General features: G+C 62.7%; 1 protein-coding gene across 1 annotated transcript; it reads left to right on the forward strand.

Moving 5' to 3' along the window:
- The first annotated feature begins 7,153 nt into the window (after positions 1-7,153).
- On the forward strand, positions 7,154-23,744 carry CASKIN1 (CASK interacting protein 1). The gene is made up of 20 exons (XM_052664063.1): positions 7,154-7,247; positions 13,204-13,255; positions 13,361-13,458; positions 13,787-13,932; positions 14,024-14,119; positions 14,222-14,352; positions 14,838-14,946; positions 15,032-15,140; positions 15,231-15,325; positions 15,578-15,695; positions 16,809-16,910; positions 16,990-17,078; positions 17,154-17,238; positions 17,324-17,415; positions 18,194-18,304; positions 18,387-18,488; positions 19,798-19,936; positions 20,024-22,057; positions 22,750-23,170; positions 23,645-23,744. The coding sequence occupies exons 1-20, from the start codon at positions 7,154-7,156 to the stop codon at positions 23,742-23,744; spliced, it is 4,323 nt and encodes a 1,440-aa protein (XP_052520023.1).
- The last annotated feature ends 1,366 nt before the right edge of the window (positions 23,745-25,110 follow it).

Genomic DNA, 25,110 nt, shown 5'->3' on the forward strand with positions numbered 1-25,110 from the left:
TCCTGTAGTTTTATTTGCTGCATCACGCAACCCCTAGTCTGGGCCCTGTCAGGCCTGTGCAGACCCATCGGACCCTCAGGTCCCTTCACTAATCCCAGTGACCCGTCCATTACTGGGGTCCCTCGCGGCTTCTCTTCCATCCAGCCTTCCCACATTCTACACACGTGGCCTCAGAAAAAAAATAAAAAGAATCTTGCCACAGCCTCTCCCAGGGCGTCTTCCCACCAGGCTTCTAAATTGAGCTGCACCCCTTTTCCTTCCTCTAGCCCCTTGACCAAGGCCATGTCCGCTGCCTATCCACCCAGGCCCTGGTCCCGGCAACCTTCCTCCCTGAATCTTCCCTCTTTCCTTCCTGTCAGCGTTTCTTTTTCTTGTCTTTCTTTGTTTAATTTTTTGTCTGTGCACCATGTGGCATGCAGGATCATGTGGTTCCCCGACCAGGGATTGAACCTGTATCCACTGCAGTGGAAGCACCAAGCCTGAACCCCTGGACTGCCAGGGAAGTCCCTCCCTCAGCATTTCCACACCATCCTTCCAGACGGCACCCTTTCAGAAATCCAGCCTCACTTCTCACTAGCAGCTTGACTCGCTGTCAGCTGTCATGTTTTACTCCCAGCTCTCCAGTGAGAGTTTCACAAGGTCACTGGCCATCTCACACTGCCAAACGCAGCGCATACTTTTCTCATGCATCTTGCTACGTCTGTCTACACAGTGGCTGACAGCACTGCTCCTAGAAAGCTCCAGTGACTGTTGCTAGCTTCTTGCCCCCTGCTTTCATTCTCTTTCTCTGCCTTCCCCTCAAGGCTGGCAGCCTCCAGAGATCCTGTGTCCACCCTGTTCCTGGGGCTCCTGCCCACTCTCCAGGGATTTCAGTACCTTCCTTGCTCCGGGTCCTTCCTTCCCTGTCTCCAGCTCACAGCCAGCTCCCTGTTTGACATTGTCCATCAAGGGCCCCACAGACCCCTCTGCTTCCCATGGCCAAGACAGTTCATGATAGACCTGCCCCTAAAGGCTTTCTCTTCTGTGTGTGGTGCCCACCCATAAGTGACAGCCAGACGGGATCCCGTGGACCACCACCCCCTCTCAGGAGCAGCTTCCCCATCACCCTTCTCCTGCCCCCTCCAAGCTGTCCTTCACATTATAGAGTGGTCTTCTGTATACCTAAGACTGAGGACTTCCCTGGTGATCCAGTGGTTAAGAATCTACCATCTAATGCAGGGGCTGCTCCTGCTGCTAAGTCGCTTCAGTCGTGTCCGACTCTGTGCGACCCCAGAAATGGCAGCTCACCAGGCTTCGCCGTCCCTGGGATTCTTCAGGCAAGAACACTAGAGTGGGTTGCCATTTCATTCTCCAGTGCAGGAAAGTGAAAAGTGAAAGTGAAGTCGCTCAGTCCTGTCCAACTCTTTTCAACCCCATGGTCTGCAGCCCGCCAGGCTGCTCTGTCCATGGGGTTTTCCAGGCAAGAGTACTGGAGTGGGTTGCCATTGCCTTCTCCCTAATGCAGGGGATGTGAGTTCAATTCCTGGTCGGGGAGCCAAGATCCCACATGCCGCAGGGCAACTAAGCCCACGCATTGCAGGTACTAAGCTTACAGCTAATGAGCTTACATGCCACAACTAAGACCTGATGCAGCCAAACATAAATAAATATTTTTAACTAAAAAAAAATCCTAAGCCTAAACCTTGTAAGAATCCTGCAAGTGTCACTCATCACCCTTCAGACTCCTGGGCCCAGCCCCTGCCAACCCTCCAGCTTTCTCCTCTCCACTGCACAAGCCGCGAGTGAACGGCAGTCTCAGAATTCACTGCACCCTCTCTTTGAACCCTTGCCCACACCTAGGATGTGTCATCTCTGCCTCTTTACCTGCTGAACTCCTGATTTTTTTAGCACCTTTAATAGCTTTGAAAGCTTATTCTGTATGAAGGGGCTATACCGAATGTTTTGTTTGAATTGAAGTGAAATTCACATTACATGAACGTTGCCATTTTTAAGTGAACAATTCAGTGGCACTTAATGTTGTGCAACCACCACTTCTGTCTAGTTCCAGAACATTCCCATCATTCCAAAAGAACCCCTCCTCCGCCACCACCCGTTAGGCACTCACTCCACATCCCCCACCCCACCTCCCCTCAGCCCCTGGCAGCCAGTGATCCGCTTCCTGACTCCATGGATTTACCTCTTCTGGACAGTTCATAGAAATGAAGTCATACAATATATGGCCTTTTGTGTTTGGTTTCTTTCACTGGGCATAACATTTTCTAGGTTCATCCAGGTTGTAGCCTTTGTCAGTGAAAGTAAAGTCGCTCAGTTGTGACCGACTCTTTGCAAGTCCATGGAATTCTCCAGGCCAGAATACTGGAGTGGGTAGCCTTTGCCTTCTCTAGGGGATCTTCCCAACCCAGGGACTGAACCCAAGTCTCCTGCATTGTAGGTGGTGCTTTACCAGCTGAGTCACAAGGGAAGCCTGTATTAGTACTTCATTCCTTTTCATGGCTGAACAATATTTCATTGTGTGGATGGACCATATTTCATTTATCCATTTCTCCATTCATTGATGGACACTTGATGAGATGGTTTCCACGTTTTAGCTAGTACAAATAATGCTTGCAATGAACGTTTCTGTTCAAGTACTTCTGAGTACCTGTTTTGATTTTTCTCGAGTGTATAGTAGCAGTGGGGCTGCTGCGTCTTGTCATTCCACGTTTCAGTTTTTGAGGAACCGCCAAACTGGGCTGAGCCTTTTACCCACATTCTGCATTGGGTCTTCGCAATAACCCTGCCAAGGAGGAACCACTCCCATTTTGTAGGTGAGAAAACTGAGGCTTGGGACTTCCTTGGTAGCTCAGTGGTAATCCACCTGCCAACGCAGGAGACGTGAGTTCGATCCCGATCCAGGAAGATCCCACATGCCACGAAGCAACAAAACTATTGAGCCCACATACCCTAGAGCCCATGCTCTTCAACAAAAGAAGCCACTGCAATGAGAAGCCCGGCACTGTAACTAGAGAGTAGCCCCCGCTCGCTGCAACTAGAGAAAGTCTGCTCTGCAATGAAGACCCAACACAGCCAAAAATAAATTAAATTGAAAACCCCCGAGGCTCACAGATGTAGAGTCACACATCCCAGGACACGTGGTTAGAACGCGGCAAAACCCACCCCACTGGGCTCAGCTACACCCTGACCTTGCCCCTTCTGGCTGGGCGACTGCATGCAGGCACACCCACCCCACAAACATGCTCATCTTCCTCTTGAAGTACAGGTGCTCCCCAGGGCAGCTCCGGGGAGTGGCAGATGGATATGCGGGCCTGGGAATACCTGAAGGAGATCCAGAGCAGCATAAAGCCTGAGAGCCTGAGTGTGGGAGAGAGGCGGGCTCAGGAGAGGGCTGGGGGACACAGCCAGGTGTCTGAGTCCCGAGCATTTTTGTGAGGACTTGGTGGGGGGCTTCCCAGGTGACACCAGGGGTAAAGAAGCCCCTTGCCAATGCAGGAGACATAAGAGACATGAGTTTGATCCCTGGGTCAGGAAGATCCCCTGGAGGAGGACATGGCAACCTACTCCAGTCTTCTTGCCTGGAGAATCCCATGGGTAGAGGAGCCTGGCAGGCTACAGTCCACAGGGTCGCACAGAGTTGGACATGACTGAAGTGACTTGGCACTGGGGGGAGGGCTGCATATGTCCCATGCCTAGGGGGTAACTGAGAGACCAGGCCAGGCTCCCTGTCCCGCCTGAATAGCTCCAGCATCCCTGCTGGGCGGAAAAGGGAGCTGAGGATCCCTTCCATGTACTAAGCATCAGCTGAGCACTGTACAGAGGCGGCATCTTTGAGAATGATAGAAACCGTGGTAGCTCTCAGACTTCATGCTCCCAGCAGTCCACCGGGAGGGAACGTTCACCATCACCATTTTTTACGTAAGGGACTGGACTTCAGGGCCCTGGAGGGCTGGGGGGCACCAGGGAGGCCCTGGCAGGGCATACAGTTGGTAGGCAGGAGCAGGGCTTGTGCTGCGGCCAGGGGAGGGGAGAGGTTGCTGTGCAGCTGGGCAGGGGGCCAGCCCAGGCTGCGGTGAGGCAGCCGCTTCACTCCAGGCTGAGCCTCGGCAATTCTGCTGGTTCAGCGGCCCCTCCTCCTGGGATCGTCCTCCCAGGCCCGACTTCCTGGAGGGCTGCCCAGGTCCCACGCCTCTGTATCCTCATATCCCTGGCCAAAGCGGATGGCCCGCTCTGTCGCCCCCATCCCTGGGATGGGGGGACCCCAGGAAGGTTCACATCTCTGTTTCCAGGTGGACCCTCCCATCAGCCGTGGACTGTGGGCACAACTGCTGGCCCATTTTACAGATGGGAAAGCTGAGAGTAGGGAGCTTGTCCTGGGTTCTCTGGTCTGGTTGGTAGCGGATCTAGAATGCCTGATTCCTCCTAGGGCATTAGCCTCACCTATCAGAACGAATCTAGCAGAATCTGTCAGCTCTCTTCCCAGGTCTGTCCTGAAAGGATGATGGGCCACACAGCAAGTTGCCCACTCCCAGGTCTATCAGCTACCTGTTAGTTGTCTAGAGTGGAGGTGGGCAGAGACTGGAGGCGAGGCAGCTAGAGGCAGGGCCAGTTCATTTTCCAGAGCTATGTGATCATTCTAAACTAGGACTTGGCCTTTCAGGTATGATGAAGGTGTATTTGTCAAGGTAGGATGATAGAACATATTTTATTTAATATCTTATTAGCACGACTTATAATGTTTAAATTCTTAGACATTTGGTGTGTGGGCCTCTGCTCATACTCCTGCCCCAGGCCCTGAAAATCTTAGGCTCAGACCAGAGTGGTTTGCTACAGACTCTGCAACCCCATGAACTGCAGTACGCCGGGTTTCCCTACGCTTTACCATCTCCCAGAGTTTGCTCAAACTCAACTCACATTCATAGAGTTGATGTGCCATCTAACCATCTTATCTCTTCTTTGTCACTCTCTCCTCCTGCCTTCAATCTTTCCCAGCATCATCATCTTTTCCAATGAGTCGGCTCTTCGCATCAGGTGGCCAATGTGTTGAAGCTTCAGCTTCAGCATCAGTCCTTCCAGTGAATATTTGGGGCTGATTTCCTTTAGGATTGACTGGTTTGATCTCCTTGCTGTCCAAGGAATTCTCAAGAACCTTCTCCAGCACCACGGTTCATGGCTTGTCTCAGCCAGCCAAAACATAAAAATAATGGTAAGGACGCTAACTAACTTTTTGGGGTTTTTTTGGTACTGTTTCCTGTGTGCTAGGCACACTGTTAAGCTCTGCAGATGAATAAAATGCAATTGCTACCCAGATGGGGAATTCACAATACCCACAGAAGCGATTTGCTGAGCACTTACTAAGTTCTACGGCAAAGTGCTTTATAGGTAGCATCACAGTTAATCCTCAAATAATCTACAGGGAGGTATCACTCCCTATTTTACCGAGGGGGAATCAAGATGCAGAAAGACAAAGTGACTGGAAAAGCAAATCTGGTAAGAGGGAGAACTGGGACAAATGCAGAGGTGGTTGTGGGTTCAGATCTCAGACTCATGAACTGGAAACTCTGGGACCTCAGGTGAGTCACTTGGCTTTTCTGAGCCTCACTTGAATCTTCATCTGTGAAAAGGATACAGTAAGTCCAGGTTCAGCTAGGAAGTGACCAGCATGGTGCCTGACGCAGCGGGTGCCCAGGAATTGGTAACCATAAAGGGTCGGGGGAAAGGCCCTTGTGTTTAGGGACCCCCATGGATGTAAGACATTGGCCTGCTCTCTAGCTTCATGGGAGACCCTACGGGGGGACTGACCAGCTGCCCAGATCAGGGAATCCCAGTGCCTGCTGCTCACCCTCCTCCACCCTCTGGCTGCCTCTTCCTGGACCAGCTTGATGATCTGGGTGGGAGAGGGGTGTCCCGCCATAATGTGTGTGAACCTTCCCAAAGCTGCATGGAGGAGGGATCATCTGCCCGTCCTTGCAAATGAGGAGAGTCTAAGCAGCTCTGTCTCTAGAATGCTGCAGCCATGCCAAACAAGGTGAGGCCTCGAGGAGGCTGAGGTCGGAAGGATGAGACCTGTGTGTATAGGGGGAGTGGCGGAGCTGTCAGAAGCTGTGGCTGGAGGCTGGGGGGGTAAGCAGGCTTGTGTGGGGGGTCAGGTTGCTGCTGGGCAGGGCTGTGACCCCACTGGTGCTGGGGGTGGGGGTATTGAAGCCCCCTTACAGGCTCCCCCCACCACGCTTGTGGATCTGAAGAGTTACCTCCCACTCGGTGCTGGGGATGAAGTAACCCAGTCCCTCTTAGTGGAAGGCATAGGGGGCTAAACCCCAGCTGGTGATGGGCAGGTGCACTGAGGTCGGGCTTCAGATTGAGGCGGGGGTGGGGGTCGCGGAGCATTGTTTATGGAGAAAGCTGGAGACGGCAGGGCGTGAAGGTGCAGTTCCGGGGCGGGGGTTGTGCGGGTTCCCTGACACCGATTTCATTACTGGGAGATTCCTCTTCACAGTCCCTCGACACCTCCCACAGGAGCCACGGGCCAGAAATGTCTGACAGCCTCTGGCGGCCCGGCTCCCGCGCCCGGTGCCCGGGTCTCTCGGTGCCCGGGTCCCCGCCCGCCCACTGCCAGAGTCCCTCCCCCCGTGGGTCCCGCAGCCTCTGGAAGGCTCTCGGGCTCTGCCTGGCGTCGCCGCCGAGTCGGGGCTCAGCGTCCAGTCCCCCGGCCATCGCCCGGGCTGCGGGGTGTCCGCAGAGGCCAGGCCGGAGCCGCGCGGCCGGCACGTGGGGAGGGGGCGTCTCGGGAGGACGGAGCCAGAGGTAGGGGCGGAGCCAAGGAGCCGGGCGCGCGGCCGGCGCGGGCGCACCGAGGTCAGCGGCCGCAGGAGGGGGACCCAGGCGTCCGGGAGGCGGCGCCAGGTGCCGCGCCCCCGCCTCGCGCCCGCCGCCGCCGGCCCCCGCCCCCGGGCCGCCCCCCGCCCGTGACGCGCTCCCCGCCCCCTCCGCGCCGGGAGCCCGATCCCTAGCCGGAGCCCGAGGACGGCGAGGGGAGCGGGCGGCGGAGGAGGCGGGGGAGGGCGGAGGAGGCGGCCGGTGCCGCGGGGCCGCCGCCGCCGCCTCGGAGTCGCGCCGAGCGCACGGAGCGCAGCCGCGTCGCTGCGGCCCCGGCCGCGCCATGGGGAAGGAGCAGGAGCTGGTGCAGGCAGTGAAGGCGGAGGACGTGGGGACCGCGCAGAGGCTGCTGCAGAGGCCGCGGCCCGGGAAGGCCAGTGAGTCCGGGGGGCGCGGGGGCGCGGGGGCGCGGGGGGCGGGCGGGAGCGGCGGCGCGCCCGGGAGCCGTCTCCAGCGCCGAGCCCCCCACCCCGCCCGGCGCCGGCTGCGGAGGGGGATGCTCTCGAGTCCCGGGGGGCGGGGCGGGGCCAGCCAGCAGCGCCCGGACCCTCGGTCCGCGCCCCCTGCGGCCAGCGCTGAAGGAGGGGCGGCCTCGAGCGCCCGGCCGTCACCCCGAGCCCCGCAGCGGGCACCTGGCGGCATCCGCCTCCCTGGCCGCAGGCGTTCGCAAACGTCTCTCCTGTCTGCGATCCCCTCCCTTCCCGGGCTGCGGGCTGACAGCTGGAGGTCTCTGCTGGGCCTTTAAAGGGCGAGGCGGCTCCCCCCCACCACCACAACGCCATGGAGAGAAGGAGGGGCGCCTTGCGGTGAGGGGCGACTACAGGGCCGACAGTCTCTGTCAGACCCCTCCCCGCTCCGTGTTTAATAACAGGCTTGGCAGGGAGGGGGGGAAGGACCACGCTGGGGGTGTGGCTGCCCAGGCATGGCCGGCGGGGGGCCGTTTACCGGAGGGGGAGCCGAGGCCCAAGGTCGCCCAGCCCCAGGCAGGCTGAGTTGCAGGCAGGTGCCATCCTGGCCCTCTCTGGCTTCCCTGCTGGGAAAGGGGACTGGGAGGGGAGGGGGTCTCCCCACTGGCCTTCCTGAGCTGGGGCTGAGGGTGCCCCAGGGGACGCTTAGGAGCTTGGAGCCCTGATCCTAGCACTCATCCCAGCTCAGCTCAGAGCCTCCCCCGGGACGCTGGGGATGGACGGAAGGGCTTGTGCGGCTGCGCGCGTATGGCCGTGTCAGTGTGTCAGGGCACCTGTGAGGGCACCGGCCGGCCTCCTGTGGGTCGCAGGTAGGGTCTGAGTGGCCGACGCCCCATGCCGTCCCCTGGGATGGTGTGTAAGCAGGGGAAGCCCCCTCCCCTCTCTCCAGGCGAGATGCTGAGAAATAAGAGGGCCCCTGGGGCAGCTGGGGAGCAGCTCCTTGAGCCCCAGGAGGACCCCTCCCACCGCAGCCCTGCCTGGCCGCTCCTTGTCTGCCCTGTGCAGTTAGAGAGCTGCACTTGTGTGCTTCACAGGCACAGGCCGGCCCTGCCTTCCGTACCCGGGGCCCAGGGACGGGCTGCCACTGAGGACCGGCTTCAGGGCCTCGGGGCCCAGAAAGGCAGGGCTTTCAGGCAGAGGCCGCCTCAGCTGAGCCTCAAAAGCAGGAGCAGGGATGAGAGGTGAAAGCAAGGCAAAGACTTCCACCTAGTGGCCAGCCAACCTTGGGTGCAGACAGCTTGGGTCTCCTCATCTGTGGGATGGGACCCTGGGTGGTCCCTGCCCCACAGCCTTGTTTTTTTTTTTTTTTTTAGCCTTGTTTTAAGAACAGTGAGAGTGTGCAGGGAGCCCAGGCCTTCGTGTGTTCTCAGGAAGGGCTAGTAGTGATAGTGGTGGTCACTCAGTCGTGTCAGACTCTTTGCAGCCCATGGACTGTAGCCCCCCCAGGCTTCTCTGGAAGGCTTCTCTGGAATTCATGGGATTCTCCACGCAAGAATACTGGAATGAGTTGCCATTCCCCTCTCCAGGGGATTCTCCTGACCCAGGGATCAAACCTGAGTCTCTGGCATTGTAGGCGGATTCTTTACTGTCTGAGCCACCGTGGCCATTTCCTAGACAGCCCAGGGTGGGTGCGTGGAGGAAGTGGGGGCGTCAGGTTTGGGGACTCCTCTCTTCCACTCTGGCCCCTGGGGGGATGTGTGGGGCTTTTACTTCCACCCGTGTCCCCACGTGGATCTCTGCATTTGCCCCTGTGTGGCTTGGTCCCCGGGTAGGAGAGACACCTGCCTGCCCTGGCCCCTGAATCTGGGCTCTCTGACTCACAGGGGCGGGCGTAATAAATCAGATGGAGAAATCCCTCCATGAATTAGCTCAGTTGTCATGGCAACACTGGCCTGCTTTGGAGTAAGATGTATTTTGATTCAGCAAAGTACAGCTGGAGTTTGGGCCATGGGACGGGGGACATCCAGCCGTGTTCCCTGGGGGCCCCCAACTCTAAAGGTGTTCCCACAACCCTTGTTTCTGCAGTCCCTTCCTGGCACTGACACCTTCACTTCAGCCCACCCCCCACCCAGCGTCACCCTGGGCTCTGGCGGCTCCCCCATCCTGCCTGAAGGGAGCCTCCGCTCACATGCACGGGCTGCCACCCTTAGCAGTTGTCCTTGGAGGGAAGAAGAGACCGCTCTGCTTGGAAGGGAAGCTACTGGGGAGGGGGCTGGCCTTCTGGGGTGCGGTGATGCCCTGTCTTTCCTCCAGGCCCCGCCTCCCCTTTCTTCAGATTCACTGGAGACCACAGGCCGGTGCTCCCGTGCTTGCTCACCTTAGCCCCCGAGAGCTGCCCTCCAGCGCCTGGCTTGGTGCTGCCTGCTCTGGGGGTGTAGGGGGGCCTCGCCCTGCTGGAGGCTGCGGGGTGCAGCCAGGCTGACACGGGAGCAGAGGAGGCCGAGGCCCCTCCCTGGAGGGCACGGATGTGGCCTGTGCGTGGCTTCCGTGGCTGGAGGAGCCCCTGGCAGAGGGGTGGAGGGAGGCTACGAGGACAGGGCAGAAGAGGGTCTGGGGTCGTCTCCCCGGAGGCCTCTGCAGCTGGAGTTTGCAACTGGCCTCCCAGGTTGGGGTGGTCAGAGGAGAACAATTAGAGGTGGGAGCCACAGGAGAGCCCGGGTTCTGGGGGTCAGGGGCCAGGTGCGTGCCCCGTGACTGGCGGTGAGCCATAGGACTCCGTGCCTCGTGGGAAGGGTGAGGAGCTCCTGGGACCTTCCGCTCTGTGCCCACCGCCCCCAGGCCCGGGCAGCCCTGCTCTGCACCAGCTTCACTCAGGACACCTGTCTCCGCAAGGTGCAGCCCCCAGCCCCAGGCAGGCTGCCGCTGTAGGGGCTTCCTGGATGCCCAGTTTCCCCATGGGGTGCTCCAAGGCGTCAAGCCCGCCTACATCCAGTTCCAGCACTTTGAGGAGACCAGCCCAGGGAGGGGCGAGATCACCTTACAAGAAGCCTCCTCCTCCTGTTGGGGGTGGTCCCCTTCCAGATGCAGATGCCCCCTCCCCACTAGCATGTGTCACTTCCAGGCCGTGACCTCCAGCCCCTCTGAGACCTCAGCACCTGCGGGCATGGCCGGGCCTCCGCCTCTGCTCGGAGCTCCTGGAGCTGCTGCCTGGGTACCCGCTGCTGGAGGGAGAGTGAGCTGGCCCGGGGAGGCTCTGGGGAGAAGCTGAGCCTGGCTACACTGGAACTAAGGGCATGGGGGCAGCAACATTAGAGTCAGGCAGAGCCTTCTGGAGCGAGAAGGTGCTGAGCATGGCCCTGAGGACGGCGGGGTCCCTAGTGGGCCACCAACGCCTGGGCTCTGTTCAGCTATGCAGCAGGGTTTGCGGCCTACCTGGCCGCATAGTTCACAGAGCCCAGTGCCGGACGAAAAGAGGAGCTGCCTTATCCAAAAGATAACAGTTTCTAGACGGCGGCGGCAGAGCATCCACCCAGTGCGGGGCTCCTCTTGAGTGGCCACATGGGTCTCATGCTTGAAGCTGGGCCTGGCAGGTGGACAGAGTATGTGGGATGAGGGTTCAGTTCAGTCACCAGGCACTGAGCTCTTCGTGTGTGCCCGGCACTGTGTTAGCTGAAAGGATAGGGCAGTGAGCAAAGTAGATAAAGACCATTGTATTCTTGGAGCTTGTAATGTAGTGATGGAGGTGGATAATAAAAAAGATAAATGGGAGTTAAAGAGAAAAAGACAACAGACACGGATGGGATGGGGGGGTTACCATTTTATTTATTCATTGGAAAAGACCCGGATGCTGGGAAAGACTGAGGGCAGGAGGAGAAGGGGGCGACAGAGGATGAGATGGTTGGATGGCATCACCATCTCAAAGGACATGAGTTTGAGCAAACTCCAGGAGATAGCAAAGGACAGAGAAGCCTGGTGTGCTGCAGTCCATGGGGTTGCAAAGAGTAGGACATGACTGAGCAACTGAACATGAACAGTTTTTTAAATTATTTGACCATGCTTCGTGGCTTGCAGAATCCTTAGTTCCCCAGCCAAGGACTGGACCTGGGCCTGAATCCTAACCACTGGACTCCCAAAGACCTCCCAGATAATTACCATTTTAGATGGGAGTGAGGAGGCTTTGACAAGCAGGTCTTGAATACAGGGCCTGGCGGATATGAAGAGGGAGTCATGGGAAGAGGGAAGAATAATGCCTGCCCCCTCCACATACACAGCTTGTGCAAAGGCCCTGTGGCGGCAGAGGCAGGTGTGCTGGAGTGCCGTCAAGGAGGCTCAGGTGACTGGAGCAGGGGTGAGGGGGAGCGTGTCCGGCTTCGGCCTCTAACCCCAGTGAGACGGGAGCAGTGGGATTGGACACATGTCCTCAGGGGGCCCCACTGACCTCAGCGGGTGTGGAGGCGGCACTGGAGGAGGCAGGCTGGAAGCGAGGAGGCCAGTGGCGAGGAGGTGGCTGTGGTCCTTCGAGAGATGCTGACCTGGCCCGGGGTGGGGATGTTGGTACTGAGAAAGGATAGGATTCCAGGTGTGCTTTAAAAGGGTTCTAAAGGCAGAGCCCACAGGATTTACCGATGAAGGCGTAAGGACCCAGGGCTGCCTCCAAGGTTTTGCCCTGGACCACCAATGGCTGCACTGGTGCAAACTTAGACAGACTTCAGCATCAGCCACATGTCTGAGCAGGGGCAGGGGCGGGGGTGGAGACACCACTGGTCCTGGGGCCTCTGCTCTTAGGCTATTGGCTGGAGAAGCCCCTCCCTGGGGAGGGTGGGGAGGATCCCTGTGGAGCTGTGTCAGCAACGGCCACGTGTTGAGCCCTTGGACCTGCGAGATTGGCCCGTTAGACCTTCCGAGCTCATGGCCCAGGCCACAGGGCTAGTAAGGGGCAGAGGCCCGTCTGACTCTGCGGGCCTTGTGGGCCACCGGAGGCTTCACACCCCACGTCCAGCAGCTGAGAACCGAGGCCGGGGGTGGCTGGGGCTGCCGTGGGTCACTAAGCGGGCCCTGCAGCAGCCCCTCTGGGCCCCGATTCCCTCAGGCTTCCGCCCCCATCCCTGTCCTGGGCCTGGACAAAGGGGCTTCTGTCCTGCCAGCCCCTCCCTCACAGAGTGACTGACCCACAAATGGGTTATGTAACCACGGCCCAGACAGGCAGGGGATTGGCCCAAGTCCTGCTGGACCTGAGCCCATGGGGAGGGCATCGGTGGGCTCCGCTCCTCTGGCCGGCGCCCAGTGGAGGCCAGGACTGTGGAGGAGACCGGGGCATCTGAGGGAGGGCCGGAGCCCCGAGGGCTTCAGGCAGGCCGATGAGGGGGTCACTATCGCGTGGCTGCCCAGAGGCATGGGCCCACTTGTCGGCCTCCCCTTCCCGCCTGGCTGGATGGGGCACATCCACACTGGCCAGGCCTGCGGCTAGAGCTGGGGGAGGCTGCACCCTGGAAGTGTGGCTCTCCCCCAGAGATACCCCGGTTTCCGGGTGTGGCAGGCCGCCCCCGGGCCCATCTGGGCCCTTCTGAGAGACAGATTGGGCTGGCTCTCTCCCTCCCACCATTGGCAGGGGCTCAGCCGGCGTCCCCAGGGAGGGCTTCGTGTGCACATGTGTGCGCCTGTGTGGGCACCCAGCCCCGGCCTCGCAGACAGGGCCTGGCCCGGGGAAACCTCCCAGCGTCTCAGTTCAGTCAGAAACCGAGGTCCGAAAGCTGGTACCTGGTGCTGGGTGCAGGGAGCAGAGCTGAATGAATGAATGCTTCTAGACTGAAGACCTAGATAGCTTTGGCTCTAAGCCTGCCAGGGAGCTAGCCAGCTGCTCTCGGGCCGCCTAGAGGGGGCTGGGCCCCAGGTGGGCCTCCTTCACCATGTCTCCTCCCCCCGGCAGAGCTCCTGGGCTCCACCAAGAAGATCAATGTCAATTTCCAAGACCCTGATGGGTGAGTTCTCAGCCCCGGGAGGCATCAGTCTGGTGTGGGGGTCAGGGACTCCTAGGGCAGGGGGGTGTCTGGCACCTGCCCACATGTGTCCATCACCCGTCGCAGCTTTTCAGCCCTGCACCACGCGGCCCTGAATGGCAACACAGAGCTGATCACCTTGCTGCTGGAGGCCCAGGCTGCTGTGGACATCAAGGACAACAAAGGCAAGGCCTGACAGGCAGGACATGGCAGTGAGCGAAGTGGATAAAAACCACTGTCCTCTTGGAGCTTGTAATTTAGTCATGAAGGTAGACAGTAAAGACCAGGGATCTTGGAGCCAAGGGCACGGGGGTTAAGATCAGAGCTTAACCCTGGAGGGACCCTGGAGGCCTCAATGTTCCCTCATCTGAGGTCAGCCCGGGGTACTGGTCTGGGTCAAGGCAGCTTCTCGTGGGGTCAGCGTCCTGGAGGTCAGGGTTGGGGTCAGGGTCGGGGTCAGGGTCAGGGTCAGGGTCTAGCTCCAGCTCCCAACTTCCCCCATCCACCCCCCAGGCATGCGGCCTCTGCACTACGCGGCCTGGCAGGGCCGGAAGGAGCCCATGAAGCTGGTGCTGAAGGCGGGCTCGGCGGTGAACATCCCGTCCGACGAGGGCCACATCCCCCTGCACTTGGCGGCTCAGCACGGTCACTATGATGTGGTAAGGACTGCCCCTGGGGGTTACAGGGCGCCTGGGGCAGCAGGAGCCTGATGGACACCCCCAGGCCTGACCGCGCCTGTGGTCCCTGCAGTCCGAAATGCTGCTGCAGCACCAGTCCAACCCCTGCATGGTGGACAACTCAGGCAAGACGCCCCTGGACCTGGCCTGTGAGTTTGGCCGCGTCGGGGTAAGTCTGCCCGGGGAGCTGAGTGAGACTCCATCTGCTCTGTCTTCTCCTGGGGCCCCCACCCCATTTCTTGGGCCCCCTACTCTTCACCCCTCCCTCCAGGTGGTCCAGCTGCTGCTAAGCAGCAACATGTGTACGGCCTTGCTGGAGCCCCGGCCGGGGGACACCACTGACCCCAACGGCACCAGCCCCCTGCACCTGGCAGCCAAGAATGGCCACATTGATATCATCAGGTATGGCCGGGGTGGGGGTGGGGTGACGGGCTCCCCGCCTCGGGGTGCCTGCTCCTGGCTTGGCAGTAAGACCAGAGCAGATGGGGAGCCATGGGGATGTCAGGTCTCCGGTACAACGGATGCCTCCAGCCACCCCTGTAGAGGATGCCCCAGTGGGGGTTGGGGGCTTCTACAGCCCCCCAGCCTGTGCCACCTGCCGGGTGGCCCTGTGGCGACTCTCAGCGTCTCTGAGCCGCTGTTTCCCCATGTTCATAGTGCGCATCACAGCACTGCTTGTCCTGGGATGAGATGAGACCAGAATGTGAAGGATTTGCACCGGGAGGGGGACTCCCACAAGTTCCTGGTCACTGGCGGAGGCCATCCTGTTGGGGAGGTGGGGTCGGGTTGGCTCATTCTGGGCCCCCAGGAGTCAGAGGCCGACTCGGGATGCCAGGCCAGTGGACTCCCGTGCAAGGCCCTGCCTGCTCCCTCTGCCACCCCGCCAGACTGCTGCTCCAAGCCGGCATCGACATTAACCGCCAGACCAAGTCTGGCACCGCCCTGCATGAAGCTGCGCTCTGTGGGAAGACGGAGGTGGTTCGGCTACTGCTGGATGTGAGTTGGGGCAGGGGTGGGGGGCACGGGGGTCAGGTGAGGGCGGAGGGGGCTCCTGACAGGCCTCGCTCTCTGGCACGCGCAGAATGGGATCAATGCCCACGTGAGGAACACCTACAGCCAGACCGCCCTGGACATTGTGCATCAGTTCACCACCTCCCAGGCCAGCAAGGAGATCAAGCAGCTGCTGCGAGGTGGGCTTGGGCGGGGCTGGGGGGCCGGGGCAGGGCTGGGGCGGGGCCGGCTCACAGGACCGGGGGGTCTGCCACCTCCTGTGTCCCCAGAGGCCTCGGCGGCCCTGCAGGTCCGGGCGACCAAGGATTACTGCAACAACTACGACCTGACCAGCCTCAACGTGAAAGCTGGGGACATCATCACAGTAAGGACGGTCTGGGGCTGCTGGAGCAGGGCTGAGAGGGGCCTGGGATGCTGCCCCCAATGCCTGGCAAGAACTGGGGGGGCCCAGGCCACCCATCCATTTGACCCAGAGGGGAGTCCCCCCGAGCATGCTCCCCTCACCTTATCCACTTGACCCAGAGGGGAGTACCCCCCAAGCATGCTCCACTCACCTTATCCACGTGACTCAGAAAGGAGTCCCTCCGAGTGTGCTCCCCTTACCTTATCCGGCCAGGTCCTTGAGCAGCACCCAGATGGCCGCTGGAAGGGATGTATCCATGACAACAGGACAGGCAATGACCGTGTGGGCTACTTCCCATCTTCCCTGGGCGAGGCCATCGTCAAGCGAGCAGGCAAGTCCAGCCCAGGCCAGGGGCTCGTGGCCAGATGGGAGCATGTGCATGGTGTGCTGCAGGGTGGGCTGGGGCCGTGAGCTCCCGCCATCGCTGGGTGTGAGGTCCAGGGTTTGTCCTGCCAGCTCTTATCCGGGTCTGCAGGTCCCCAGACCTGGTCCTCCACTGATTCAGCAGACACTGCATGCCAGGCTCGAGGAATAGACGGTCACCCAAATGGCCTTGTTCCTGCTCTCAAGGAGCTTGCCCTGGGGGGAGGGGAGCACAGGACAGTGAAGTCAGCATGGAGGGAAAAGTGCCGACCAGTGACCCAGACCTTTGAGACAGACACACGCTTCAGAGAGTGGTCGGACAAGGCCCTGAGAAGGGGGAGGGGGCAGGCTGCAGGCGGTGCCTTCGGGGCAATGGGAACCACACATGCAGAGACGCTCAGGCAGGGCAGAGTGTGACCTGTGCGAGGGTCCAGAGGCCAGGGCGGCTGACTTGGTGACAGAGCGAGGGGCGTAGGAGGAGGCCACAGGGCTGTGGAATGGCTTCAGGTGGGTTATGGGTGTGATGGGCTTCCCCTGTGCAGAGGACATGGAGGTTGATAGGCTGAGGAGAGGGCAGAGAGGCGCCAGCTAGGAGGTGTGGTCAGTCCACCCAAGGTCATTGAGTGCCCTGGCCCCAGGCTCCTGGGGACCTCCTCCCCCTGCTCCCCTGTCAGAGGGGTTTGTACCCTCCTGTGAACCCCACCCCCACATACAGGACCCCTGGCAGAATAGCCTGGCCTGCACCCCGCTCTGCCCTGCTTTCCTGCTCACCAGTGTCCAGGGTTGGGAGGGGTCTTCTGACGGTCTCTCAGCTCCTTGGAGACAGCCGGGGAGGAGGAGGTGGCGCTGAGCCTCCCGGCCTGTGTGCGCATATGTGCACACATGCGTGTGTCTCTGTGTGCACACGTGTGTCTCTGTGCATGCGTGTCTCTGTGTGCACGCATGCATGCGTGTGTCTCTGTGTGAGCATGTGAGTGTATATACTCACACGTGTGTGCATGTGTGTGTGCACGTTTGGCCTCTGCTCTACGCAGGCCCTGGAGCTGGTCCAGGGCTCAGGGCAGATGTGCTCGGCCTGCAGGTCCCCGAGCAGGTGCCGAACCAAGTCCACCCCAGGGAGGCAGCTCCGCAGGGCCCGCTGCGCCCCCCGAGGAGATCTGGGTGCTGAGGAAGCCTTTTGCAGGTGGGTGGGGGGCCTCAGGGGGAGGCGGTGGGGCGGGGCAGGATGGGCTGCGGCTGACCTTGTTCTGTCCTGTGGGCAGGTGGGGACCGCAGTGGCAGCTTGAGCAGCGCGGCTGGGGGCCGGAGCAGTGGGGGCCACGCCCTGCACGCTGGCTCTGAAGGGGTCAAGGTAGGTGGGGCGGCGGCAAGGCAAGGGTTCCTGGGTCTGGGGCAGCACTGGCCAGCCAGTCTGTCTGGGTTCCAGCTCCTGGCAACGGTGCTCTCCCAGAAGCCGGTGTCCGACTCCAGCCCCGGGGACAGCCCGGTCAAGCCTCTGGAAGGCCCTGCAGGTAAGGGCAAGGACACAGCGCTGCTGGCTGGGCACGAAGGTAGCCCCCGGGCAGCCCTCGCCCCTTCTCACCCTCTCGTCCCTAGGTGCGACCCGGGCCCAGCCTCCAGTGGCCCACGCGGGGCCGGGCTATGGGGAGCAGCCACCCAAGAAGCTGGAGGCGGCGTCCGAGGGCAAGGTACAGGGCCAGGGCGGCTGCAGGGGCGGGGGCCGGGGAAGCCCGCCTGGCTGGGCCACAGCACGGCCAGCACCGTGGGCAGGTCCGTCCTTCTGTCGGTCTGTCAGTCTGTGTGTGTAGCTGTTGTCTCCTGTGCAGGCTGTGTGTGTAAGCCAGTGTGTCTAAAAGTGTGACACAGCGTGAGGCAAGTGGGGGGTGTGTTTGTGTGTGGCTAGTGTGACTGTGGTCTGGGCATGGGTGCACCTGTGTGTGCGTGTGGAGGGCGTGGGTGCGAGATGAGTGGAAACGTGTGTTGGGGTGAGACTGGTCCATGTGCGTGCACCTGCGTGCTAGGGCAGGTGTGCCTGCTGGCTGAGTCCTCCTGCGTCCCCTTGGGCATTGCCCACCTCCCACATGGGGGGACAGCAGTCAGTGGCCCCTCCTGAGGCCCCGTTCCCAGAGCCCCTGTCACGGGCCACCCTGCCGTGTGGCCCTGGTCCAGGAAAGGGGGGCGGTGGGGGAGGCCTGTGATATGGACAGCGGCAGGACCCTCCTGGTGGAGATCACAGCAGGCAGCCGAGACATGTGGGACGACGCGGAGACAGCGGAGCCCCGGACTCAGAGGGAGGAGCACCTGGCCAGGCTGATGGGGGCCTGGCGGCTGCAGACGGCCCAGCGGACGGCAGCTTGCGCCGCGTGGTCTTCGGCTGAGCAGAGAAGGAGGCGCTGCGGTGGCTGGGTGCACGCCTGGCCAGGGGGCGGGTAGGCGAGCCTGCAGCGGGTGCCTTGTGTCTTCCAGGGCGCCGAGGCTGTCAGCCAGTGGCTTGCCACATTCCAGCTGCAGCTCTATGCCCCCAACTTCATCAGCGCCGGCTATGACCTGCCCACCATCAGCCGCATGACCCCCGAGGTGAGCTGCCCAGAAGGCTGCCCACCAGCTGGCCTGGAGATGGGCCCCCAGCCTCTGGCTAACAGGCATCTCCACCACCTAGGACCTCACTGCCATCGGGGTCACCAAGCCCGGCCACCGGAAGAAAATCACTGCGGAGATCAGTGGTCTGAGCCTCCCTGACTGGCTGCCCGAGCACAAACCTGTAAGGGCCCCTGCACCCTGGTGGCCAGGCCCAGGAGGGGCAGACCGACAGACGGACAGATAGCCACGGCCCTCCCTACCTTCTGGGGAGCCCAGGGAGAGGACAGCGGAGGGTGGTCTCTGTTTGTCTGTCAGGGGCCCCGGGGCCAGGCTCCCTGGGCAAGGGCCGGGATGACCTCCTCTGAGGGCAGTTCGGGCAAGGGGAGCCTGGAGCCCGGAGCATCCTCGTCTCTACTACCCACTTGCTACTCAGGGATGTTGGCACCACCCGGCACCCTGCAGTGCTGCCTGATGCATGCCCACCCAACACCGCAGGGGGCTGCCACGCACCCAGGCACACACCCAGGCACGTGCACAGGGAGGGAGTGTGTGAGCACAGGCCTCAGCATGCAGACCGCACGCGTGCGCTGAACACATGCCCAGTGCCCACCGATGGCCACAGTGGCCTCAGCCTGTGCTGTCAGGCACGGGCGCCCTGTGGAGGCACAGGCCCTGGGATGGGAGAGGGGGCCTGGGGCCTGTCCCACCTGCACCGCCTCTCTGGGCCTCGGGCTGCCACCGTCCAGGAGGGAGATGCTGCAGCCACCAAGGGCCCCTGGGGTGCGACAGGCGGGTGCACGCTCACCCATGCTGCCTGTCTCACCCCACTCAGTCCATGGCTCAGGGGTCCTTCCAGCCAGCTCGCCCGGGTCCCGGGGGCTTCACTCTGCTTGCTCACCCAGGCGGTGACTGAGTGTGCTGAGTTGGTGCGTGAGTGACATCCAGCTGGGAGTGTGGACAGGTGGAGCCCAGTCAGGGCTCCACCGGCTGGTTCTGGGTGAACACCATCACGGATACTTGCACACGCATGTGACAAGGCTGTGTGACGTGTGCCTGAGAATGGTGGGGAAATGGTGAGAGGGTGTGAGTGTGACTCAGGGGTGTCAGTGCCATGGATGACTGGGATGCAGGCTATGCGTATGCCTGTTGCTGGTCGGTGGTGCTGTGTGTCTGCGTCCGTGATGTGTGAGGAGTGTCCACGTGGGTGCTGTCCCCAGGGCTGCCTGGCCTGCCTGGCAGGTGAGGAAGTGCCTTCCTCCCCCGCCCCGCGAGGGCATCCCGTGGAGAGGGTCGTGCCTCTGTGTGTGTCTGCCTGTGTCCGCACGTGTGTGTGCGCTGGCCTCAGCTGTGCTGACCCATCCGGCCTGTCCATTTGTCCTTCCGTCTCTCTGTGCCAGGCTGGCCCAGCGCCCACCCCTCCACCAGCTCCGAGCAGCAGGCAGGGTGTGGGCAGCCAGCTTGGGCTGCCCTCTGTGTCCCCCGCCCCGTAGGCGAACCTGGCCGTGTGGCTGTCCATGATTGGCCTGGCGCAGTACTACAAGGTGCTGGTGGACAACGGCTACGAGAACATTGACTTCATCACTGACATCACCTGGGAGGATCTGCAGGAGATCGGCATCACCAAGCTGGGTGAGGCCCCGCCCCGCCCCGCCCCGCCCCGCCCCGCCCCGCCCTCAGTGTGCTCCCGGGCCTGACCTGCGCCCCGCCCCCACTCAGGCCACCAGAAGAAGCTGATGCTGGCTGTGCGGAAACTGGCGGAGCTGCAGAAGGCAGAATACGCCAAGTACGAGGGGGGACCCCTGCGCCGGAAGGCACCGCAGTCGCTGGAGGTGATGGCCATCGAGTCGCCACCCCCACCGGAGCCTGCCCCGGCTGACTGCCAGTCTCCGAAGATGACCACCTTCCAGGACAGCGAGCTCAGCGGGGAGCTGCAGGCAGCTTTGACCGGCCCGGCCGAAGGGGCTGCTGCTGCCACCGCCCCAGCTGAAAAGCCCGCCAACCACCTGCCGCCCGCCCCTAGGGCCTCGGGGAGGCAGGAGCCCAGCCTGGGGGGGAGGGCGCGGCACATGAGCAGCTCCCAGGAGCTGCTGGGCGACGGGCCCCCGGGGCCCAGCAGCCCCATGTCACGGAGCCAGGAGTACCTGCTCGATGAGGGGCCGGTCCCCGGAACTCCCCCAAAGGAGGCCCGGCCCAGCCGCCACGGCCACAGTGTCAAGCGGGCCAGTGTGCCCCCCGTGCCTGGCAAGCCTCGGCAGGTCCTGCCGCCAGGGGCCAGCCACTTCACGCCCCCCCAGACACCCACGAAACCCCGGCCAAGCTCCCCGCAGGCCCTGGGGGGGCCTCATGGCCCAGCGCCAGCCACAGCCAAGGTGAAGCCCACCCCTCAGCTGCTGCCGCCTACAGAACGACCCATGTCCCCCCGCTCGCTGCCTCAGTCACCCACTCACCGCGGCTTCGCCTATGTGCTGCCCCAACCAGTGGAGAGCGAGGCTGGGCCGGCTGCCCCAGGGCCCACACCCACGCCGGTGCCGACGCTGTGCCTGCCGCCCGAGGCTGATGCAGAGCCAGGGAGGCCCAAGAAGCGCGCCCACAGCCTGAATCGCTATGCAGCATCGGACAGCGAGCCGGAGCGGGACGAGTTGCTGGTGCCGGCCGCCGCTGGGCCCTACGCCACGGTCCAGCGGCGCGTGGGCCGCAGCCACTCGGTGCGGGCGCCCACCGGTGCAGACAAGAACGTCAACCGCAGTCAGTCGTTTGCCGTGCGGCCGCGGAAGAAGGGGCCGCCCCCACCCCCGCCCAAGCGCTCCAGCTCCGCCATGGCCAGTGCCAACCTTGCCGATGAGCCAGCGCCAGACGTGGAGACCGAGGGGGCCGGGGCTGAGGACGGCCGGCTGGGGGTCCGGGCGCAGCGCCGGCGGGCCAGTGACCTGGCTGGCAGTGTGGACACAGGAAGTGCCGGCAGCGTGAAGAGCATCGCAGCCATGCTTGAGCTGTCATCCATCGGGGGTGGGGGCCGGGCAGCCCGTAGGCCCCCTGAGGGCCACCCCATGCCTCACCCTGCCAGCCCGGAGCCAGGCCGGGTGGCCACGGTGCTGGCCTCGGTGAAGCACAAGGAGGCCATTGGACCTGACGGAGAGGTGGTGAACCGGCGTCGCACACTAAGCGGGCCTGTCACGGGACTCCTGGCCACTGCTCGCCGGGGTCCTGGAGAGCCAGCAGGGCCTGCAGACCATGGCCAGTTGGTAGAAGAGGGTGCTGCCCGGCAGCGGCCCCGAGGTCCAGCCAAGGGCGAGGCGGGTGCAGAGGGCCCGCCCCTAGCCAGGGTGGAGGCCAGTGCCACCCTCAAGAGGCGCATCCGGGCCAAGCAGAGCCAGCAAGAGAACGTCAAGTTCATCCTAACTGAGTCTGACACGGTCAAGCGCCGGCCCAAGGTCAAGCAGCGGGAGGCGGGTCCCGAGCCTCCCCCACCGCCGCTGTCTGTGTACCAGAACGGAACAGGCACTGTGCGCCGCCGGCCGGCCTCTGAGCAGGCTGGGCCCCCAGAGCTGCCCCCGCCACCCCCGCCTGCTGAGCCCCCGCCCTCTGACCTCATGCACCTGCCCCCACTGCCCCTGCCAGACAGCGATGCCCGGAAGCTGGCCAAGCCACCTGTCTCTCCCAAGCCTGTTCTGGCTCAGCCCGTACCCAAGATCCAGGGCTCGCCCACACCTGCCTCCAAGAAGGTGCCACTGCCAGGTCCCGGCAGCCCAGGTAGGTGCAGGAAGCCAGCTGGGGAGGGGCCCCACGCCACGGTCTGCAGGGTTTTCTGCTTCTTGGATTTGACGAAGGCCAGGGGGAGTGGGGTGGGAAGGTATAGTCAGACTCCCTCATCCAGCCGCCCCTGGACTGCCCCATCAGCCCAGAGCTGGGACAGTTGTGGTCTTTAGGTCCTCAGTGGAGGAGGCACAGGTGCATAAATAGCAGCACCTGTGGAAGGAGGACAGGCCCAGGAGGCCGGAGGGCTCAGGGGGGGACTCTGACATGGCTGTAGAGTGATCCCAGCACGGGAGGGAGGGGAGAGGCTTCCAGACAGGAAGGTCAGAGGTGCAAAGGCCCTATGACATTCAAGCAACAGAAGGGCCAGTGGCTACAACAGGCCACACCTGGAAGGGGATGGAGGTGGAGGGTGGATGGGTTGGGGTTTGGAAGCAGTGACCCAAACAGGTGTGCACAGGGAAGCGCCGCCACCCCCCCCCACCCCGGCCCGACAGCCTCAGGGAGACCCAGGGCGGAGGGGCACGGAGGGCTGGAGCTAAAGCCGGGCTTGCAGTGCAGAGGGCATTATTTTCGCTCCCGGTTGCGAAGCAGAGCCCTTGAGCAGTGTTTCGGCAGGGCTTGGGTCGGGACGGGCAGCGCGCGCTGCGCGACCTCCCACCCCGGTGCGAGTCTCCTCCTCCCCGCAGAGGTGAAGCGTGCGCACGGCACGCCTCCGCCCGTGTCTCCCAAGCCGCCGCCACCGCCCACGGCGCCAAAGCCGGCCAAGGCCGCGGCGGGGCTGCAGTCGGGCAGTGCCAGCCCGTCGCCCGCGCCCTCGCCGGCGCGCCAGCAACCTGCCGCCCTCGCCAAGCCGGTCAGCACGTCGCCCGCGCTGAGCGCCAGCCCCGCCAGCCCCGCCAGGCCGCCGTCGCCCGGTGCGCCCGCGCTGCACGTGCCCGCCAAGCCGCCGCGCGCTGCCGCCGCGGCTACAGGGCCCCCAGCTGCGCCAGACGGCGCCTCGCCGGGGGACAGCGCCCGGCAGAAGCTGGAGGAGACGAGCGCGTGCCTGGCGGCGGCGCTGCAAGCCGTAGAAGAGAAGATCCGGCAGGAGGACGCGCAGGGCTCGCGGTAGGTGAGGGATCCGATGCGGTCTGCTCGAGGCCTAGGCTGCCGCTCACCTGTAGGATGCCCTGTGAGGGAGGGATCGAGTCACGCCGGAGGGGCATGGCCTTTGAACTAGCCCCGCCCCACACTGCGGGGCGGGGCCCGGCGTGGGCGGGGTCTCTGAGAGGCGCCCGGTCCCCCCGAGGCGGCCGCGCGTGGGGCGGGGCCGGAACTGGCAGATGTCGTGGGGGCGTGGCCTTGAACTAGCCCTGCCCCACGCTGCGGGGCGGGGGCAGCATGGGCGGAGAGGGGGCTGGTCGTGCGTGGGGCGGGGCAGCCGTCGTGGGCGGGGTCGGGCGCGGAGCAGCCGCCCTGGGGCGTGGCCTACCCGGCCCCTCCCCGCAGGCGGGCCGTGATGTCCGCGAGCGGGTGGCCTTCGCGCGGAGGGGCGGGACGCCCTGCCCCGGGCCCTCCTGCTTACGCCGCGCCTGCCCGCAGCCCCTCGGCCGCGGAGGAGAAGAGCACTGGCAGCATCCTTGACGACATTGGCAGCATGTTTGACGACCTGGCCGACCAGCTGGACGCCATGCTGGAGTGACGCGGCCGCCCACGTCGGGCCCGCACGCTGACCTTTACCTCAGGATGGGCACCTCTGGGCGCGGCGTGAGCAGGCAGGCGGGCGGGGCCGCGAGGGCGGGGCGCAGGGGGCCGGGCGCGAGGCTCCTGCACAAGCACAACTCCTGCCGCCGGGCCCAGCCCGGACGACTGCCTGGCCGGGGGACCCAAGGGCTCTGGTCAGATCCTGCTGCCCCCTCCCCCTGCAATAACTGCTGGGCCGCCTGCCCCCACCACCAGGCTCTGCCCGCCGTGGTGCGGGAGGGGCCGCTCCTGAACCCCTGCCCCGAGCCCGGGTTGGGCCCACCCTGAGGGGCAGCGGGCAGGGGACAGCTTCTGTAGCCCCCTCCCCAGTCTGGGGCAGAGCACAGGCCTATGCCCAGCACAGAACTGCCTGATGGGGACCTCCGCCAGCCGCTCCTGCGCAGCACAAGGGGCTGGGTTGGGCCCCCTGCCCCAAAGCACCCCCCCCCCCAGAATATAAGCTATCGAAGAGTATTAATTTATTGGGAATGAGCTAAGGCAGATTTCCCCAGAGATACAAAAAGGTATAACTTTAACAAATATATATTTAAAGAAAGAAAAAATATTATTGATTCTATAGAAAACCATTTACCAACTGTAAGGACGCTGGAGTCTAGTTCAAGACAAAAGCTGTCAAGAGGCCCTGGCCATCTGTCTGTCTATCCGTTCTTCCCTTGGTCCCAGAGTGGCCAGATCCCTGGCCCAGTAGCACAAACAGGAGGCTGGGGTCCAAGGAGGGGTCCATGCTCCACCAGGGCCTCCCCTCTGATCTCTCTCCTAACTTCTCTGCGTCTGAAGAACCTGAAGGATGTGCCTTGCTCGCCGCTGGGCTGTGTCCTCTGCGTGGTGGAGACAGTGGGCAGGGCTCCATCTCTCTCTGGGGTGCTGGTGTGAGGGTGCCCCTGGGTTCCAAGGGAGCTGTGTGCACAGCGTGGGTGTGTCAGCCGGGTGACAGCAGTGGGTGCAGGGCGTGCATGCCAGGCTGTGTGCGGTGTGTGCGAGGGTGTGCCCGACCCTCCCTCCCGGGGGCCCCAGCTGGCCCCATGCAGCCAGCCAGCCCCGCCCCTGCTCCCAGACGCTCTGCTCGTGGGCCGAGGCCGTGTCATGTGGCCCTTCTCGCCTTCTCTCTCCCCCCCCACTCCAAAAAAGTACTGACTGGCCTCCTCTGTCGTGTTTGCTGATCCACGTGTGTTGGGCACAACTTTGACATTTCTTAAAAAAGAGAATTAAAAAACGCCGAAAACCAGCGACTGTGATTCGGGTGGGTGGAAGGGTTCTGCCTAGGTGGTGTCTGGGCATGTGGGTCCCCTCCCAGCAGTCACATG

Source organism: Budorcas taxicolor, chromosome 2 (assembly GCF_023091745.1).
Source record: "Budorcas taxicolor isolate Tak-1 chromosome 2, Takin1.1, whole genome shotgun sequence".
NCBI classification, from domain to species: domain Eukaryota; kingdom Metazoa; phylum Chordata; class Mammalia; order Artiodactyla; family Bovidae; genus Budorcas; species Budorcas taxicolor.

What these genes read in the sequence shown, in the direction of transcription:
- CASKIN1 (XM_052664063.1), top strand. Translation starts at nt 7,154, where the DNA reads ATGGGGAAGGAGCAGGAGCTGGTGCAGGCAGTGAAGGCGGAGGACGTG. An exon ending in GATCAAGCAGCTGCTGCGAG is followed by an intron (nt 15,141 to 15,230) that starts GTGGGCTTGGGC and finishes CTGTGTCCCCAG; the next exon opens with AGGCCTCGGCGGCCCTGCAG. An exon ending in GCCTCTGGAAGGCCCTGCAG is followed by an intron (nt 17,239 to 17,323) that starts GTAAGGGCAAGG and finishes TCTCGTCCCTAG; the next exon opens with GTGCGACCCGGGCCCAGCCT.